Genomic DNA, 20,143 nt, shown 5'->3' with positions numbered 1-20,143 from the left:
GGTGTGTTGGCTATAAAAGCTAAACACATTCTCCACACCATATAGCTTATGATTAAGACAAACTGTACAAACTGCTGTGTTGATTATGACAAAAAAAAATATGATATATATATATATATATATTTTGATTTGCTACAAGGATCCCATGCGTACGATCTCATGAGATGGGAATATAGTTTTCATTTTGATTTGCTAGAAACCCAAGTTTTTTCCATTGAAAACTTGTGCTGGAAGCTCAGCATCACTCAATTCAGCCATGTTAGAATTGTAATTGAATAACCCAGAGTTTTCAGAAACCCAGATTTGGTACGACGAAGATCGAATCGATTCGAGTTCTCCAGCCACCAAGAATAACAGATTCACGCCAATGTAGATGATTGTAACCTGGCTCTAATGCCATGTCAGAGTTTGATAAATTTGTATATTGATTTCTTTTCTGAGATCAAGAAGAAGAATAAGCTCAGCAACTCTAAATTAATTCCTGATGTCTCTAAACGCCGTTGTTCGACTTAAATTTTATGAGTGGTGACTTATTTAACTATATTTAGATGCATGAATGAGTCTATTCATACTCTATATTCTAAATACTTATAGTTCAGACCAGGTACATTTATTTCTTATGTTAGTCCCAGCCAAATTAATTATATGTAACAAACGCACCCTTAGAGTTACAAATTTCTAAAACGGAGCCGATATTTGTTTGGCTTCGGTTCATTAAAAAACAGTTGCATATATACTACCCCTTATTTGATGAATTGATGACTCTACTATATATTGCTGTGTTTGGAATAGAGTTTTTGATCGGAAGGATTACATGCTAGTCGTACGTTTAACTAGTAATCGGGCTTGTATGAGACTGTTTTACGTAAGAAGAAATTATCTTCGTAAGTGTTTATGTTAGAAGTGCTTTTAATGTAAAGATGTAGAAATTTATTTGTCTAGTGTTTAATAGAGAATCACTTGTAAAGAAGCACTTCGTAAGTATTTCTCTACAGTATTTTTACAACCTAGAAGGGCTTTAACGATGTACAAATGCTTTTATATTTTAATATCAAACGCATTAAGAAAGTTCTTGTAGTTTAGAAAACACCTTCAGCTCTTATAAAAGTAATCTCAAATGTACACTACTAATATTTTTTTCTTTTTTGTAAGTTTATTTACGGTCCAAAATTCAAAAGCAAAAATGTTAGTGGGTTTGTGGAAAATCCTTAACAAGTTGGAACCAAAGTAAAATTTCTTACCTTCACTTCAGTAGCTCTTGATTCCAAAAAGCTAGCTAGCATTCCACCGTAACCCTAGCTAGCATGTCGGATCAGGCACTCAAATTTCTGTACTAATTTGCTCAAACATGTGCACTAATTATGATTGATTGCCTTGATTAATTAACATAATACATATTATAACTTGGCAGTGGGTTTTATCAACGTGGACGGATAACGAATGCAAGCCGATAATGGAGAACTGTTACAAAGCACTTCCGGTAGGAGGGAAGCTGATAGCTTGTGAGCCGGTGTTGCCGGAGAAAGTCATCGGACCCGTGCGCTCCTAGAAAACGACATATTCGTGATGACCATCTATAGGGCGAAGGGCAAGAATAGGACTGATGAACTCCGGCAGCTCGGTCTCTCTGCTGGCTTCTCTCATTTCAGACCATTCTACATGGATTATTTCTACACCGTCTTAGAGTTCCAAAAGTGAAGTTTCTTTTGGCTTATATTCAACTTTGTTGTGCTTCTTTTGATTAAGATTTGGACTTGTAAAACCAATTCAATCCGAACTTTCACCGAATTTTTTTTTTTTTCAAATCAGCAATCTTTCCTTAGTGTACGTAGCACTAAGTAGTACAACAAATGAATAGCTGAGGTCCAAGGTGATTTAATAGTTGTGAATATTAAACCTAATAGCTAAAGATGTTGGTGACAAAAATCAAAGTTCGAATTATGTCCACACGTGATTTGTCCAAAGTGTTTATTTCCGTCTCAGTGTCAAGGAAAGGCTTGAAAGAAAGTATGAAAATAGGCGTGGCGCTGTTGGGGGCCTCCAACAGACAGTGTTTCATTGGAGTTTTGGAGTAGAAATCACAATCTAACTCATTGTCTCACATTGGTCATCATAAAAAATTACTTTATAACACTCTGTATCTCTAACCAACTAATTGGAGAGATGAACCATGATAGCAAAATTGGGCTTAAATCTAGAGTTTGGGATTTGGGGTGGATAATTAATATCAAAAAATGGGCATTGGCCCTTGAGGCTCTAGGTGACAATGAATGTATAAGTAATTATCTAAAAATGGACCTTGGGTTTTAATCACTTCATAATTGACAACACAACTACAATTCTTGAAAAGAAATGTGTGGGCTATGAGCCAATCTACATAACTAAGTGAATTGGAAATAAAATCCACTTGAAATGTAAAAAAACGAAGAAAGTAACAAAAATTCAAATCATCTAAGGCAGGACACTACTGAAAGAAAGTGACAGCTTTGATATCGGGCTGAATCAAGTAGGGAGGTGAGTAGTCAGTTGGAATTATCGTCAACCTGAATCATACTACAAGGTAGCAGAGCCAGTAACATTTTAAATCTTAGGGATCATAAGAGAAGAAGCTTTGAAGAAATGTTAGTACATATCTATGGTAATTGGCATTTTCCTAGCCTAAACCTTTGTCTAAGTTGAGTCTTAGATGTTAGAATTGGTTCTACTCAAGTTGCTAAAGATCAAACCCCACCTCGTAATCGTAGTTCTACGATAACTAAGTCACTATCTCAAGTTTAGGACGGCAAGTGAGACTTCGAGACTTTCATGCATTCTTAAGTGGTAAAGACTGAACTGTCATTTAGTTATAGGCAGTTTTAACAAAAAGCTCACGGGAATGTTTACTTTAACGAAAAACCATATTTTTATACTAAAAAGTCAATCTTGGTACTATTCACTTTACCTTTTATTTTGTTCTTATCATTAAAACTCAAAGTTTTCAAGTCATTTTCATTAGTTTTTCTTTAATTATATGGTATCTGTAATTAGGCTTTATTTGAATTAAGCTAATTAAGTTATATTATATAATTCTATTAACTTTCCTATTATGGCCTAGAATTTAGGTGTAAGTCAATATAGTTGACTAGTTGCAAGTGGTCCTTTACTACAGTGGTAGAAAGATGTTGAGTTATTGCATGACGGCGTGTGTTCAAATCCTATCGATGACTAATCTAGCAAAATATATCGCTTGACAAAAAAAAATATAATTGACTAGTTAACGCTTTAGAAATGAAGCCCATCTATTCTTCTGCCAATAAACTTTGAGAGGCTTCACGAATTCAGGATCATACAAAGCTTGTCGACCTCGAAAGGTGGGTGAACGCACTTAAAGGACATTGTCTCTAGTTTTGAGAACACATGATGAAACGTCTGATCTGAACTCATGAGTTAAGCGCCGCCGCCCCACTCCCAAAACATCACGAGTCTAGGAAAACTCAAAGACCCTCTGAAAAGTCAAGGTTCAGTGGAAGCCCAGTGCTCAATGTCAACTGCATCTATGTAGACCAAGAATACTTAGGTAAGAAACGAAAGAAAGGCAGCATGTAAAAAGCCTAGGATAGGGATTTGGAAGATGTTCACTCCTCCCACGACGATGCCTCGGCCATCAAGGTTCAGATCTCCAATGCAATGTTCAGTCGTGTCTTGGTGGATGATGAGTCAATATTATATTATAAATTCATTCTATTCTTAGTATAATTTGGTAATTATTTTGGTAGAATTTTGATACTTTACTTTATATTTTTAACATAGGACATTAGACTTCTTCTGGAGCAAAACATGACTAAACGGACGAATTTTGGAGTGATTCAAATTGGAGGACGTTCGTGTGTTCCTTAGCTTGTTCGTTTCAAAATCTTAACAATTTCTACCAAGCGGTTATTTTCTGGAGATTAAATGAAGAAGCAGTGCGCGATGCTGGAAATTGATGTTTCTGGGCTTAAACTGCGTTTTTGGAGCCCAAGATGACCTCAGATGGGTTCGTGGCCTTCTGGAGAAGTGTTCAGAATAGTTAAAGCTTTAAATCCAGCTATTTTGGGCTGGTTTTGGAGCTGATATGGGTCCAAAACGTGGCTGTGCAAGATTTTGGCCGAATTTACCAAGTCAATTTAGGATTATGTTTCCTATTTTATTTTAATTTATTTAGTTCCCTAGTGTTACTCTAAGACCATTTTTTTATTAGGAGGGTTTAATGAGGGTACTATAAATAAGCCTTTTTGGCAGACCTAGGGTTTCTAGAGAGGAGAGAACGTATGCAACTTTTGGAGAGAAGATTTTGGGCAAAGTTCAGAGATTTTCAAATTTTATTCTACAAGGTGTTCTCATTCTTTTTCTATTTCAATAAAGACTATGATTTTTAGTATGCATATGCGTAACTAATTCTTTTTGCTAGGGTGAGACCATGATCCTTAGCAAGAATATATAGTCTCTTTTTAATTTGCTTATGAATTTATGCATGCAAGTTTTGGATTGTTAATCACTGTGCTTTAAACTATCTATTTGTCTTAGTGATTCGCGACCATTAGGATATTTAGAAAAGTTATTTGATGCAATTTTGGCGGAGAGTTGTCCCTAAAATTGAATAAGGCTTCTTGTGGTTAATATGTGTAACCTCTTAGGATGGACGACAGGTTTTAAGGATTATATGGTTTTTAAGGTTTTCATAAAACTTAATGAGTCTTGCATGTTCACATTCGATCTGAACACCACGGATGGGTTGTATGTTAGATATACGTTCTATGTTGGAGGTTCCAAGTAAGATATACTCTAGGAAAACCTAACCTTCAAAATATACATGTATGGTTCATAAGTAATTTAGAAGAGCTACATAGGATTGTTAGGGTGACGGCAGAACCTTAGTACTTTCTCACTTTGAATTATAAAAATTGTTTCCTTTATCTTTCTTTAAAGTTGTGGTTTTTAAGTAATCTTTTTAATTAAATTCTTTTTTCTTAGTTTAGGTCATTAAATCACCTCCTTCAAAAGAAAACCTTTGTTTTAATTAATTAGTTGAGAATTGTTTTTGCTTTGATCTCTTTAAATTAATCCTTGTGGAGAACAACCTTGCTTGAGCCAATTATACTACAATAACCTTATTTCTCTTGCAAGTATTTTAGGTGTTTTTAACCCTTTTGCGCAGGTGGTAAAAATCCTATCAAGAAATTGGTGCCGTTGCCAATCCCCATTCAGAGTTCTACACTCCAAGTTTGAAAAAACATCTTGAGCAGTATTTCGAGAAATTTAATGCGCCACAAAAGCTTTCGGTGGAAGACAAACTCTTTAAATTGTTGGAATCAATTGAGTTGTATATTGAAAGAACTAATCAAGAATTTCAGATTCAACTCTTAGTTAACATATCAAGAAATTGGTGCCGTTGCCGGGGATTGTTTTAAATAATTTGTGTTTATCAACTCTTAGTTAACTATTTTTGTATATATCTTTTTATTTACTTGATTTTATTTTTTATTTATTTATTTATTTTTATTTTTTGTTACAATTTGTGCAACAATGAACTGTGTTCCTCTTCTTGGATTCAATATACAACCAGAAGGACCGCCTTTATGGGTCACATTTGCAGAATGGGGTTTCTATGGATTTAACCCTACACTTTGTGCTCTTTGCTATTTGAAGACCCATGATATTTTGCAGTGTCCCGAGAGAGTATTTTCATGAGTTTGTCCAGAAGCATATCGATATGACAACCAACTCAAAAAGGCATTGGAACAATCCCCATTCAGAGTTCTACACTCCAAGTTTGAAAAAACATCTTGAGCAGTATTTCGAGAAATTTAATGCGCCACAAAAGCTTTCGGTGGAAGACAAACTCTTTAAATTGTTGGAATCAATTGAGTTGTATATTGAAAGAACTAATCAAGAATTTCAGATTCAACCATTAATAAACTATGGGAAACGCTATGATGATCAAGAAGAAATTGGTGCAGAAACGGAAGAGAAATCTACCAGCCAGTCATGCCCAAGGGAGGAAACACCACCTGCTGATCGTGAAACAATTTCTGCACAATCTTCTCCTCCCCAAGTTTATGTGCCACCGGAAGCCTTCCCAACAGGGTTGCACGAATGCACAAGAATTGATATGTTAGAAGCGGTTCATTCAAAATCAGTATATCAGACATCACATGATCAGCTTTTGACTACTATGACCATTTTGGATTCGGAGTAACCGGCTACTGATCAGAAAATTTGGGTTGTTGAATTGGACACGCAAACATCACAATTCATCAAATTTAAAGAAAATCAAGATCAATTCCGTGACAGCCAAATTCCTCGTAGAGAAATTCTGCCAGTGCAGAGGTTGTGAGTGTTAAATACAAGGTTCAAGGCAGCTCGAAGGAAACATAAACCTCATTGGAAACAACCTTATTTGATCACAAAGATTCATTGACATAGAAGGTCAATTATGAAGAATTCAACCACTGATAAACAACAACTCATTCCATACCTACTGTTGTTGTATGATGCTATCAGGAAGTGGTTAACTCTAAGGGAACAAGTGACGTGATCTTCAATTCTTTCCTCTACGTCTAGTTATAGACGCTAACTAAAGCGCTAATTGGGAGGCAACCCAATTTTTCTAACTCTTTTCTTTTTATTTCATTTATTTTATTTTCCTGTTTTTATTCTTAATTACAAGAATTACAAAAAAATAAATAAATATCAGAAAATTGAAAAAAAAATTTAATTCTTGTTATTTTTCTTTACTTATCTAATTAGGTTTTTGATTTGTGATTGCAGGCTGTATTCGGAACTCATTCGATCCATTCATCTCAGTATGCATTCAACCATCCATTCATCACAACAAAATTCATCACCACATTCATAAGAAATTAAGAATATTCATGGGAGTCAAATTCAACACAAATGCAAGCACAAGATACAGAAGGAGCACGGATGAGGTACAGGGATACTCGCAGTGGGGATGCTGAGAAGACCTCTATGCTAATGGATCCCCTTCACTCTTTCACTTTCTCGCACTTCATTCAAAATATAATTACATTGAAGTTTTGGGGTGGGATCCAAGCAACACAATAGGGAGCACATTCATCAAGCCAATACGTAGATTGACCTTATGCACGGATTTTTGGGCTTTTGCATCACTTCTTGGTTGAACCTGTAAGCACAAAATACACAGTATCAGATTAGAGAATTTCGTCATACCAATGGGCCCATGCATCAAGTTCAGAATGGAGTTCATGCAACTTCTGGTCATGAAATCCGTAAGAAAAATGGAGGTATTTACCTTGTTGTGCACTATGACTTTGATTCGACGGATTGGAGCTTCGATTTGTAGAGACATGGAGATTTGGGAATAAATGACAGAAATCCAGCTATGGAGGCACGACTGGGTATTTGTTTTTGAGTTTGACAAATCTAGGACCATTGGAAGATTTTGGAATGGCTAGAGAGCAACGGTTTTGTGTTAGGGTTTGAGAGGAAGAGAGAGAAAGAGAGCTTTCATGGCTCTGGGCTTGAGGCTATAGAAAAGAGGGGAGACGAGCTTAACGGCCAAGGTGTGAAAAATGAGGAAATGAGCAATGGAATGTTGAAAAGCTTAAATGGGGTTTCTATATCGTGTGGCTTCATTAGTGTTGTCCCTACGTGTTCCGTGTATGCCAGCAAGCTGGCAGGTTGCGGGTTCGACTCTCCAAAGCACTGAGATGGTCATTTCTTTTTCATTATTTTTCTAGCGCATATTCTCTCTACATCAGGTCCTGTCTTCGAACCCAGGTGTGTCCATTCCCTTTATTTATTTAGTTTTTGTTTTGTTTCTTATTTTGTATTTTGTTTCTTTTATGTTTTGTTTTATTTTATTTTCTAAAAAGTTTTATTTCTTTATTTGTGTCGTATTCTTTCTAGTCAAGTTAGAGTTTATGTATTCTTTAGTTTATTTTTCCTCTATTTTTCACACCTTGAGGACAATGTGTGATTTAAGTTTGGGGGTGGGAAATAAGAATTTTTTTATTTTTATTTTTGAGTCATGTTAAAATTTTCGTTTTTAAGTTAATATCCATAGTTTATATTAAAAGTTAGAACATATGGACATGGTAAAAGTTAATCCCATAATAGAGTCTTTTCTATTTATTGTTGCTTAGACACTAATTCATGAGTTATACTTTGAAATTTTGCACATCACACCGACATGGTTTGTAGGGAGTGAGATTGAAACACTTACTTTTAGTCTTAAGTTTTATTTTAATTTTTGTTCTAAATAAAGTTTAGTATGTGTTATGAATAAAGTAATAATTGTTCCACCTGAGGCTTTGCCTAGTAACCAGGGCAGTCCTGCCTGATCAACAGTGATTTTCACGTCAAACGGTAGAGTCTTGGCATGGGGCAGAGTGGTTAGTTGGTTTCGTAGCCTTTTCAGCTCGAGTTAATAAGTCCTTAGGGGTGTTCTATATCTAGTGCCCTAAAGCCTTTGTGGTTTGGGAGTCATTGACCTAAAGCTCGCTACATGGGTTGGATCGAAAGCTTAAGTGAACTAACATTGCACGACCACTACTGTTATTGAAAAAAAAAAAAAAAAGAGAAAAATCGAAAAGAAGAATGAAAAAAAAAAAAAAAAAAGCTATCTTTAAAGTTAGTAAGAGTGAAATAAAGAAGGACGAAAGGTAGAGGTTTTAGTCGAGTCTCCTTAGCCATATTGGTTCACTTTACACCAAAGGAAGTTCATGAATTATTTTCTAATTGATTCTAAATGGCTTAGACTCTGTGGTGGGATTTGTTGGAACTTTTGGAAAGATGTTTTAATTTTTAACGTTTTCTATGGATTGCAACTTGAAGATGAAAATTTTGTCTTAGTTGAGTTCTAGTTAAGCTTCTAGTTTGTTAGTTTTTATCTTTGTTTTTTAGTTTTGTTTTGCTTGAAGACAAGCAAAAAGCTAAGTTTGGGGGTATTTTGATGAGTCCATATTATATCATATATTTTACCCTAATCTTAGTATTAATTTATTAGTTATTTTGGTAGAATTTTGATACTTTGTTATGTATTTTCAATGTAGGACATTCAACTTCCTCTGGAGCAAAAAGTGATCAAACAGATGAATTTTGGAGTGATTCCAATTGGAGGATGTTCATAAGTCTTTCAAGATGATTGTATCAAAATTCCATATTTTTCTACCAAGCCATTTGACCATCGCGATGAAATTAAGGCCTAGCGCAGCTTTACTGGATTGACATTTTTTGGACGTTTTGGGTATTTTGGAGGTCAAGATGGTGTATTTTGAGGAAGATTCCTTCCTAGGATTTGTAGAGGACGTCCTCAGCTTTCAAAAGAGACCTTTTGGGACCAAATCGAAGTTGATTTGGTCAGTCAAAAGTGTGATTTTCTGAGAACTCCGAATTCTAGTTCAAATAGGAAACCTTTTATTTTCTGTTTTATTATTTAATTATATTTCTTAGTTTTACTCTAAGACTTTTTAGGGTTTTATTTTGTATTAGTATAAATAAGGCCTGTTAGCCATTAGGGTTCTCTACGCAACATTAGGGGAGAACGCAATACTTTGGCTTTAGAGAGCCTTGACGATTCAAGTTTATTATCAAGGTGTTTTCTATCATTTTTCTATTTTTATAATATTTTGTTTTATAGTTGTTAGTAACTAGTTTCGTTTGTTAGGGTGATGCCTTGAGCCTTAGCAAGAATATGTAGTATCCTTTTAATTGCTTATGAATTTATGCATGCAAGTTTTGGATTGTTAATTACTGTGCTTTAAATTATCTATTTGTTTTAGTGATTCACGACGATTAGGATATTTAGAAAGTAATTTGATGCAATTTTGGTGGAGGGCTGTCCCTAAAATTCATTAAGGCTTCTTGTGGTTAATATGTGTAACTACTTAGGATGGATGACACGTCTTAGGAGTTATATGGTTTTTCAAAAGGTTTTCACAAAACTTAATGAGTCTTGCATGTTCAAATTCGATCTCGATACCACGGACAAGTTGCATGTTAGATATATGTTCTATGTTGGGGGTTCCAGGTAGGGCATACTTTAGGAAAACCTAACCTTCAAAATATGCATGTGTAAATTCAGAAGGAATTAGAAGAACTACGTAGGATTGTTAAGGGGACGGCGGAACCCTAGGCTTTTACAATTTGGTTTTCAAAACTATTTTCCTTTGTTTTCTTTTCTTTGCCAATTTATTTAATTGTTCTTAATTAAATTCGTTTTTATTATTTTTAAATTCAAAATCAACCTCTTCCAATCTTTGTTTTCAAATAATTGATTAAGATTTGATATTTACATAAATTATTCATTCAATCCCTGCGAAAAATGACCTTGCTTGAGCTGTTTATACTACAATTACCTTGTTCTCTTGCAAGTATTTTTAAGTGTTTTTATCCCTACTTTTGCAGGTGGTAAAATTCGTATCAGTGGACAACAGGTATGGGGTTAACATCCTCTTTAAGGATGCAATTGAAAAGGATAGGAATCCTAGACAACATCAATAAGAGTAAAACCACTCTCCATAGCTTCAATGGAACTCATGTCCAACCTCTCAAAAGAGTGAGGTTGGTGGTTCAGGCAGAACCATAAATTTGAAATTAGTTATTGTAACAACTATCTTTTTCTTTACGAACTTTTTAATGTATATTCTTATCTCTACCTAGCATGAGGCCTTTTGGGAGTTCACTGGCTTCGGGTTCCGTAGGAACTCCAAAGTTAAGCGAGAAGGGGGCTAGAGCAATCCCATGATGGGTGATCCACTGAGAAGTTGCTCGTGAGTTCCCAAAAACAAAACCATGAGGGAATGGTAAGCCCAAAGCGGACAATATCGTGCTACGGTGGTGGAGCAGGCCCGAGAAGTGGTCCGCCCCGGACCGGGATGTGACATAAAATTCCTATAAGTGGACAACAGGTATGGGGTTAACATCCTCTTTAAGGATGCAATCAAAAAGGATAGGAATCCTAGACAACATCAATAAGAGTAAAACCACTCTCCATAGCTTCAATGGAACTCATGTCCAACCTCTCAAAAGAGTGAGGTTGGTGGTTCAGGCAGAACCATAAATTTGAAATTAGTTATTGTAACAACTATCTTTTTCTTTATGAACGTTTTAATGTAAAAAAAAACATTCAAATTCCCAAAAAAAAAAAAAAAGTTAGGAATATTTAAGGAACTACACACAAATAGATATGTATTTATAAAGTTTTGGTGTTGAATCTGATTTGGATTAATTAACAATGTTATTTTGACCATTCAATTGAATTTGAGTTATTAAATTATTTTTTATTACTGTTAAAATTAATTAATTAATTAGATTTAAGCCGTTGGATTCTAAAAATAATCGAAGAGACGAGACAGTCGAAGAATAAGAAGGGTCATGAAATATCATTCGCACATTGCCGTCTTATTATGTACTGCGCCGCACTGGATAATCCTGCGCAGTAAAAATGACACGCGGGCCCTGTTGTCACCCATTTGACATGGTTTTGCTACCGCGATGGGCCCCATTTCACCCCAAATCCTATCCGGCTAAGGTGAATACCCAAATACCCAAATACCCATGCCAATCCAAAAGAATTGCTTTTCCCTTCCTCAAAATACTCTCTTTGTAGAAGAAATGGACCCAAATTTTGAAATTTATTTTCCCACCCCGGGTTTGGAGAAGGTCATAAATGGGCCCACCCATGAGCAAATTTCCGAATACTAATCGCTGAGGTTTTGTCCTCTCATAGACACAAGTGAACGCATTGTTCACATAACCGGGCCCACCGGAAAGAGCACATCCCCTCCCCAGTCCCACAACCCTCACTTATTACTGTTATATTTTGGTCTACACAAAATACAGTCACGGAACAAGCTATCTCACTCAAGTTTTAATAATTTTTTCATTATTATTTATTAATATACTCTTAGTACGAGACGCATTGACTATTTCATTTGCTTTTATTATAATACGTAAAATAATACTAACACATCACGTATTCCTATAAGAAACTGTCAACTTTATAAATCTTAATTTTCTACTAGCATGTCAGGCTTGGAAGCTCTAAATCCTCCTTTAAATTAAATATGAAATTCTCAGTCCCCATTACTCGTACTTTTGTTCCCATTTGCCGTTGCAGAAACGAAAGTATGATTCTTCTCCAGCCAATGAATGCCTGACAATCGCTGACTCTATGTCCCACGTGTCGCGGAGAGAGCGCGAGTAGAGGAACTGAGCGCGTACACTTGAGGCTGAGGGGGTGTCTGTACAGTACTGAAGTAGGAGATGCAATTAACGCGAGAAAACTGTTTCCGGATTCTCAGTTGCAGGCCGCATAAATTCGATTCTACTCTCTCTCTCTCCATAAGAAATGGAAGAAACGCCAAAAAGTTGCAAGGAGAACAAATAGCTGCTTTCGCAACAATGACCAGCTAGCTAACGCATTCTCTCTCTCTCTCTCTCTCTCTCTCTCTCTCTCTCTCTCTCTCTACTTTGGTTCCCTCGCTTCAGCGAAAGTGATCAGTCAGACATTCTTTGCTTTCTCTCTCTAGCTGGTAATGGTGGTTGTGAGAGAGAAAATGGATTAAGAGAGAGAGAAAGCAACTAGTTATCAGCAACACCAACAAGAAGGAGAGGGAGAGAGAATCTAGAGAGAGAGAGAGAGAGAGAAATGTTCAGGCTACACAAGAACAGGCCTGCTAAATCAGGGGAGAGGGTGGATTTCAAGTTCTCCCACTTTAAGGCCCTCCAGGTATTAATTTAATTGCTTCGTGATTAAATTTATTGGTAATTTAGTGTAAAATGTAGCATGTGTGTTTGAATTGTACAGCTTTATGAAGAATGTACGGAAATTTATGTGAACTTCTATAATTGGAAAGTGCAAAATGATCAGACCAAACTTTCACAACTGTTGAATCGTTCGATTAACATTAAATTATCTTGTTCGATTTCTATATTTGTATTATGGACACCATATTATGCAATTACGGGATAATTATGTTGCCAGACTGTGAATCAGGACTATTGATCTGGTGGAATCATGTGTTTATCTTTATCTAATTTGCACAACGTAACACGTCAGATATCTAGAATTATGTCATTGTGTTGTGTTGAATGGGTTTGTTCTTTGAGTAGATGGAGTTGTTGATGTATTTCTATCAACAAGTAGATATAATTTTTTTGCTTGCTTGCTGATGATATTTGGGATTGCAGGTTCCCAGAGGGTGGGACAAGCTGTTTGTATCAATTGTGTCTGTAGAAACTGGGAAACCAATTGTTAAATCAAGCAAAGCAGTGGTGCGCAACGGAAACTGTCAGTGGACTGAGACCCTTTGTGAATCTATATGGATTTCCCAAGACGAGTCTTCGAAGGAGATGGAAGATTATTTCATCAAGCTTGTCGTTTCCATGGTACCGTTATTTTTGACAATTTTCTTAGTTTCTGTGACTCGATAAGGAATCTGGTTTATGTACTTGGAGTGACTCGTTTCCAGAATAAGAGTTTTTGTTTTTCTAATGTTTATGTCTGATTTCTATATGGATTTTATAATCCTAGGGTTCGGCAAGATCCGGCATCCTTGGAGAGGTTTCAGTCAATATGTCAGATTACATAAGTTCAACCTCTTCTGCTCCAGTTTCTCTTCCATTGAAAAAGTGCAGTTTTGGAACAATTTTACAGGTGCCTTTTCTATGCATTTCTTATTTTTCCAATGTACCTAGTATGCCTAATTTGCTTAAATCGTAGCAGTCGCTGCCATCTACTTATGTTGAAAATACTTGAATATGTTTTACTCGCATCTTAAAAAAATAAAAAGTGATGCTTACCGCCTTAAAACATGGTCTGTTTTTCTCTTTTTCTGGATGTGTGTGCTTGATACTTTCATTGTTTGGTATGAAAAGTTCCTTTTGTACCATATTTAGCAATATGAGGGAGGATACTGGCTGGATGGCCTGTTATTGTACATCTAGAAGGATGGATGCGTGTGCATATCGAAGTTATTTACATAAGAACATGATTCCATGAATATATGCATTTGAGTTCTTATTTTCTTTCCAACGTCTCTTTCTCCCCGCTCATTGCACTAGAAATTCACCTCGGAGTTGCCTTTTCAGCAGTGTTTGCTTGTCTTTCCTGTTTGCAGGTAAAAATTAACTGCCTGACACCAAGAAAAAAGCTCAGGTTAGTATTACGCAATTGCTTGCATTAATCTTTAGATATTTAGTTTTATACTTGATAGTGAAGATTTTCTGCACTTTTTTCAGTGATGAAGAGTCAAAAGAGACGAGCTATCATTCAGAAGAAGTAACTGAAAATGGTCATGATGCGGACAGCAAGTCAGATGGATTTAATAGCTCCGTTGTATGGAGTGCTGGATCTTCCTCCAGAAAAGATTTTGGCTTGATCTCAAATCCCGGAGAGTCTGGGAGTCAAGTATGTTTACGCTTTCCCCTAATAATTTTTCTTTCCCATTTACTGATCGATCATGTCTTTTCATAATGCTATTACGATACAGCATTACCTGCTTCATTTGGTGGCTTTATTGGGTTTGCTTCATTCAATCCAGAGCATGATCTTAAACTTAAGAGTGTTGTGTTTTTTGACACATCGATTTAGCTAATGACAATTTCATAGAAATTTCATTCAGTTTTTTAGTACTGAAGTGACCAATATCTAGACCATATTAGGCTCTATGTTTTGCGTGCTGCAGAACCAGCTGATGGATTAAAATGCTTATTAACAGGCTCTGGTCTATACTTACCATGGAAATTAATAAACATTCCTCACTTCTTGTAGGATAGTAGTTTCTCTGCATCAGGTTCACATCGCAGCTATGACTTGGCAGAGGGCTCCATAAGAAAGGATAATATGTCCATGAGAAGCAACCTTAGTGTTGAAGGCAACCACCAGATAGGAAGACAAGATTCAACCACCTCCTTAATTAGTACATCTCATGGAAATTTTCCTGCTGATATTCGTTCTCCGTCAGACCATTCATCATTCAATTCCAGGATTAATGGTTCAAGAATTCAGTCTCAGAATTCCCGGAAAGATTTTACAGAATCTTCTTTAAGCACCACTGATTCTTCTAAAAACCTTCTGGATGCGGCAGAAGTTACGATTGAAGAGTTACATGCGGAAGCTAAGATGTGGGAGAGGAATGCCAGGAAGCTAATGCTTGATTTGGATATACTGAGGGCAGAGTTCTCTGATCAGTCCAAAAAGCAGGCAAATATGAATGTGGAGCTTTCAGCAGCATATGCAGAACGCGATGGCTTGAAGAAAGAAGTTGAACACTTGCATTTGTTGCTTGAGAATGCAATGGTAAAACAAACAGCCAGTGAGGATTTAACTTCTCAGGATGGAGGAACACCCGAGATTGAGAAGGCATTCCAAGATGAACTGAACTTTCAAAAAGAATCCGCAGCCAATTTGTCCCTGCAGTTGGAGAGAAGTCAAGAATCAAATATTGAGCTGGTTTCAGTTCTCCAGGAGCTGGAAGAGACAATTGAAAAACAAAAAGTGGAATTGGAGAATCTTTCAGAACTACAGTCGACATTTGGTGATATGAAAAACTTGATCAATTTAACTACAGAGGAAAACAGAAATTTAAAGCTTCAGCTGCAACAATTGCAGGAATCAGAGAACAAGTTGCAAGTCGTGGTGCAACAAGTGGAACAAACCGTGGAAGAGAAAAATCATGAGATAGAGAATGGATCGAGTCTGAACGAACACTCCCTTTTGGATATTGAGACAGAATACAAAAGTAAACTTCTTTTGAAGGAACAAGAAATTGTCAAACTGAAAGCAAAGGTGTCCGAGTCTCTCAAAGAAAGGCATTCTGCAGAAATGGATTCCATCACCATGAGTGGAAGTGAAGCAGATCTGATCAGTGAAATTGAGGACTTGAAAGAAAAGGTGAACGAGCTAGAAAGAGATTGCAATGAGCTGACGGAAGAAAACTTAGAGCTCTTATTCAAGCTTAGGACAGTGAAACAAAAATCGTCAGGGGGATACGCACCTGTTGAACTTCCAGCCAGTGAGCTTTTAGTAGATTCTTTTACCAGCTTTGAGTCCAAAGTGACTGAAAATAAACCCCAATTACAGAATGCAGAGGAGAAGCTTAACAAGAAAGTGCTTGGGGAGATTACAAATAATAATGATTCTTCAGTTCAAGTACTTGACAGCTTGAAAATGGAACTAGAAAGTAAAGTAAATGAGCTGGGTAAAGAATTGATAGAGAAGACGTTCAAGATAGAAAAGCTTGAGGTGAACTTGCTAACCAAAGAAGAAGAAATCAGTCTTCTAAGAGGGGTCCAAAATGAATTACAAGCTGAGGTTTCCAACCTCCAGAAGGAAAAAATAGAGCTAGAGGAACACATGGAAGTTGTATTGAGGGAAAGCGATATCAGCTCTAAGTGTTTGAATGATTTGCGGAATGAATTAATGGTGCTTAGCAGAAGTGTGAATTCCCATGTTTCCACACATAAGGTACTTGAAAGGAAATCTTCGGAGCTAGAAGCTGATAAATGTGAACTGGACCTTCATCTATCAGAGCTTGAACAAGAAAACATACAGTTGTCAGCACGTATTTCTGCACTTGAAGCTCAACAAAGATGCTTGACAGATGAAAAAGAGGCCAATCAGTTAGAATTAGAGAATTCCCAATCTTATTCTCTGAGTCTCCAAGATGAGATTAGTAGATTAAACGTTGAGATGGAATCTGATAAAGTTGAACTGAAACAGAAATTAAAGGACTTAGAGAGGCAGTGGTCAGAAGCTCGAGAAGAATGTGAATTTCTGAAAAGGGCAAACCTGAAGCTACAAGCTACTGCTGAGAACCTCATTGAGGAGTGCAATTCTATTCAGAATTCAAATGACGAGTTGAGGAAGGAAAAGCTGGAGTTGCATCAGCTCTGTTCCCTCTTGGAAGCAAAGTTGAATCAATCGCAGGAGAGCTTTACAAATTGCTCCAAAAGAGTTGAAGTGCTGGAAAAAGATCTTTCTTTAATGCTGGAAAATGTCACCTCAAAAGAGGAGAGCCTGAATTCAGAATTAGATGCACTTCTTGATGAAAACATGAAATATAAGGAGAAACTTACATTGGAAGAAAGTTTGTTCAACAAGATGTATTTGGAGAAGACAATTGAAGTTGAGAGCCTTCAGGAAGAGGTAGAACGACTTACCAAGCAATTTGCTGCTACTCATGAAGAAAGAGAAGGACTAGCTTCAGATGCTGTCCAGGAAGCATCCAGACTTCGAACTGAGAAGGAAATGCTTCAATCTGCTCTCCAAGAGTTTCAATCTAAAGCGATACAGATGGAGGATGAATTGAATATTATGAGAACAGAATCTGAAGCGAAGTTACAAGGCCTATTCGCTGAGCTTGTCGATAAACAAAATCAGGAGTCAACAACAGCTGACCATGAAAAGCTATTGAAGTTGTTGGAGAATTACAAATCAAGTGAAGCAAAACTGAAGACCAATGTGAATGATCTTGAACTAAAGCTTACAGTTTCTGATTATGAACATCAACAGGTGGTGGAAGAATCCACCAATATGAAGGTTCAAATTGAGAAACTAACTTGTTGTCAGGAGGAAGTTTTGGCTTTCAAGAATGAGCTGGATGCAACCAAGTTCGAGAAAGAAAAATTGGAAGCGTTATTGGATTCAATATCTGAGGAATGTGAAGATCTGAAGGCAGAGAAGAGTTCATTCCATGAGAAGATCTCAACATTGGAGAAGGCCTTATTTGACTTGGAGGATTGCCAACGTAATAAAGTTCTCTTGGAGGAAAAATTTCTGCAGATGGAAGGTGATCTAACTGCAGAAAAGGCTTTGTGTGCACAGTATGCCGAGATGAAGAATGAGCTCAACCAGATCAGGAGAGCCAACGAGCAGTATCAGCTGGAAATACAGCTACTTGAGGACGAGAGAAGTGAGTTCCTAAGAAAGTCTCAAGCCCTTGAACAAGAATTGAAAGTGACAAAGGAAGAAAAACAGAAACACAGGGCTTGTAGCAGTCCGATTTCCAGCTCATCAAAAGGCGGCACCAGAGTTATTCCTGTTGGTGAAGATATGAAGGTCCCAAAAGTAAGTATCATTTTTTCGTTGTATGCTTATTAACAGTTGGTGTCAAGACTGTAAAGGTACTACTTTCTGACATTCTTTGATTTTTCTCTAAACAGAATGAAATGGTGAGGAACAGCATTCACTGTCGTGATTTTAGAAGGAAGCCAATTTCGAAGAATGGTCAGGTGCAAGGAAATGCAACAGATCAGAATTATCCGTATAGAAACCAGCATCAAAGAGAGGTTAGACATTTTATATCTTGCTTCTACAGCTGATCATGCAATGCCAAAATATGTTCTCATTTTCTTTATGTTGTCTTAGTACAACAAGACATACGCATGATAACAGAGTGTATATGAATATATGTTTGTAGTTTCATGTAACTTTGCAAATCGTCTACTTTGTTTTCATCCTTTTACTCTCTGCCATTACAGGATGATAACGGAGTCGAATTTCATGATGAAAGTCCAAATGAAGTTGAAGAACTTGGTTTAAAGATTAAGTTGCTTGAAGATGAACTTGTTAAGGCATTGGAAGCAAATAACACTTACAAAGTTCAACTTGATAGGTGAGTGTAAGAGGAAACACATTAGGCCTTCAAAACACATTAAGTATCATTTGTCTTCTTACTGTAAATCTATTATGTACAAGTCAATTAACAGATATATACTATCACCCCCGCAGGTACTTGTCTGAGGCTCGACACAATCATGCAGATGCTCGTCGAAATTCAAAAGCTGAAGAAAGACACGAACGCTCAAGGTCATCTCTAGAGACGGAACTGAAAGACATTCGCGAGCGCTACTTGCACATGAGCCTGAGATACGCGGAGGTAGAAGCTCAGCGCGAAGAACTTGTCATGAAGCTCAAAGTAGCCAAGGGTGGCAAAAGGTGGTTTTGATGAATGACTATGACAACTCCATTGATGCCGTTTTCTTGAGTCTTCCACTCTCAGGTAGCTTTTTCGCGTAACTCTGTATATCACAATTTTTCTTCTTCATGAATATGCAAGTGAAGTGAGTGAGTAGAGGAGAATATACGTCGTAGCCAAAGGTGGAAAGTTTCACAAATTGTTAATTAGAAGTACAAATTTTAAATAATATGATAGGTAGTAATCAACATCTTGATAGTATTATATACCAGATTATTTGACTGCATTTTTTTTTTTTTGAACAAATGATATTATCTACACTAAAAAGATGAGGAGTGGGCTAAGCCTCACAATGAACTAACAATAATATGGTTCAAATTCGTTTTTGACAATAATCGAACCTAAGACCTCTCACTTACCAGTGAAAAAGAATACCATTAAACTGTAGTGGAAAATCAGTCCCGCAAAGTATGGCTAGGCATTAGGTAATATTCTTCCAATTTAGAATATTGCTCAAATAAAAAAAATAAAAAATTGAGCGCTGATTTTCTTTTTTGGACCAAGTTGGGCACTAGTTCACTTCTTATAGAAAGAGAAATGATATCTACACTCTTTTTCTGCTTATACACACTCCTAATTATTTATGTATTTTAATTTTTCTTTGATTAATTGGTGCGGAGGGACACAGCGAGTGCACAATTTTTTTTATTTTTTTTTTGTGGAAAGGAAAAAAAGAAAAGCAAAAAGAAAAAGGAAGCTTCCTCCGCAAGGCATTACGCAAGCGATTGAAAGCGTTTTAACATTTTTTTGTTTTTTTTTTTTTTTGGTGGTTGCTGGTGTCACTATGAGAGCATGAAATCTCACTCACATTCTTACACCATATAAAGCAAACAACGTTCAAGAAAAAGGCCTACCTAACCTCACACATTTAAAACAAACGCATTACATCACCAAAGTGGTGGATATAGATTTTTTTTTTTTTGGGTGATTGTGTAGAAAATCAATAAAAAGTTACAATATTAATAATGTTTATGTTAAATATAAATAAATCAATCATGTATTATGATACTTAAATACATTTAAAATAAACAAAAATTACAAAATCTGCCACTAGAGTTGGCACCCACTTCAATTGACACCCCATCTCTTATATTTTTATATTTTGGAATAAGTTAGTGTCTGTTTTAACATTTCGTTTAGATGCTGGTTGCAGTGTC

General features: G+C 36.4%; 1 protein-coding gene and 1 long non-coding RNA gene across 2 annotated transcripts; one reads left to right on the top strand and one right to left on the bottom strand.

Annotated features, from left to right (window-relative positions):
• Nucleotides 1-5,754: 5,754 nt before the first annotated feature.
• On the bottom strand, nucleotides 5,755-7,570 carry LOC125479960. The gene is made up of 2 exons (XR_007260385.1): nucleotides 7,295-7,570; nucleotides 5,755-7,165 (listed from the first exon to the last, which is right to left on the bottom strand). It is a non-coding gene; the product is annotated as an uncharacterized LOC125479960 (long non-coding RNA).
• A 4,754-nt stretch (nucleotides 7,571-12,324) lies between these two features.
• On the top strand, nucleotides 12,325-19,212 carry LOC103964561 (intracellular protein transport protein USO1). Its single transcript, XM_009377508.3, has 9 exons — nucleotides 12,325-12,736; nucleotides 13,198-13,395; nucleotides 13,541-13,663; nucleotides 14,127-14,164; nucleotides 14,248-14,416; nucleotides 14,780-18,076; nucleotides 18,172-18,297; nucleotides 18,490-18,623; nucleotides 18,740-19,212. The coding sequence occupies exons 1-9, from the start codon at nucleotides 12,656-12,658 to the stop codon at nucleotides 18,954-18,956; spliced, it is 4,383 nt and encodes a 1,460-aa protein (XP_009375783.2). The 5' UTR covers nucleotides 12,325-12,655; the 3' UTR covers nucleotides 18,957-19,212.
• The last annotated feature ends 931 nt before the right edge of the window (nucleotides 19,213-20,143 follow it).

Source organism: the organism of the source record quoted next, unplaced genomic scaffold, assembly GCF_019419815.1.
Source record: "Pyrus x bretschneideri cultivar Hongxiangsu unplaced genomic scaffold, Pyrus_bretschneideri_v1 Contig30, whole genome shotgun sequence".
Taxonomy (NCBI): domain Eukaryota; kingdom Viridiplantae; phylum Streptophyta; class Magnoliopsida; order Rosales; family Rosaceae; genus Pyrus; species Pyrus x bretschneideri.
This window is presented reverse-complemented; position numbering and strand designations above follow the sequence as displayed.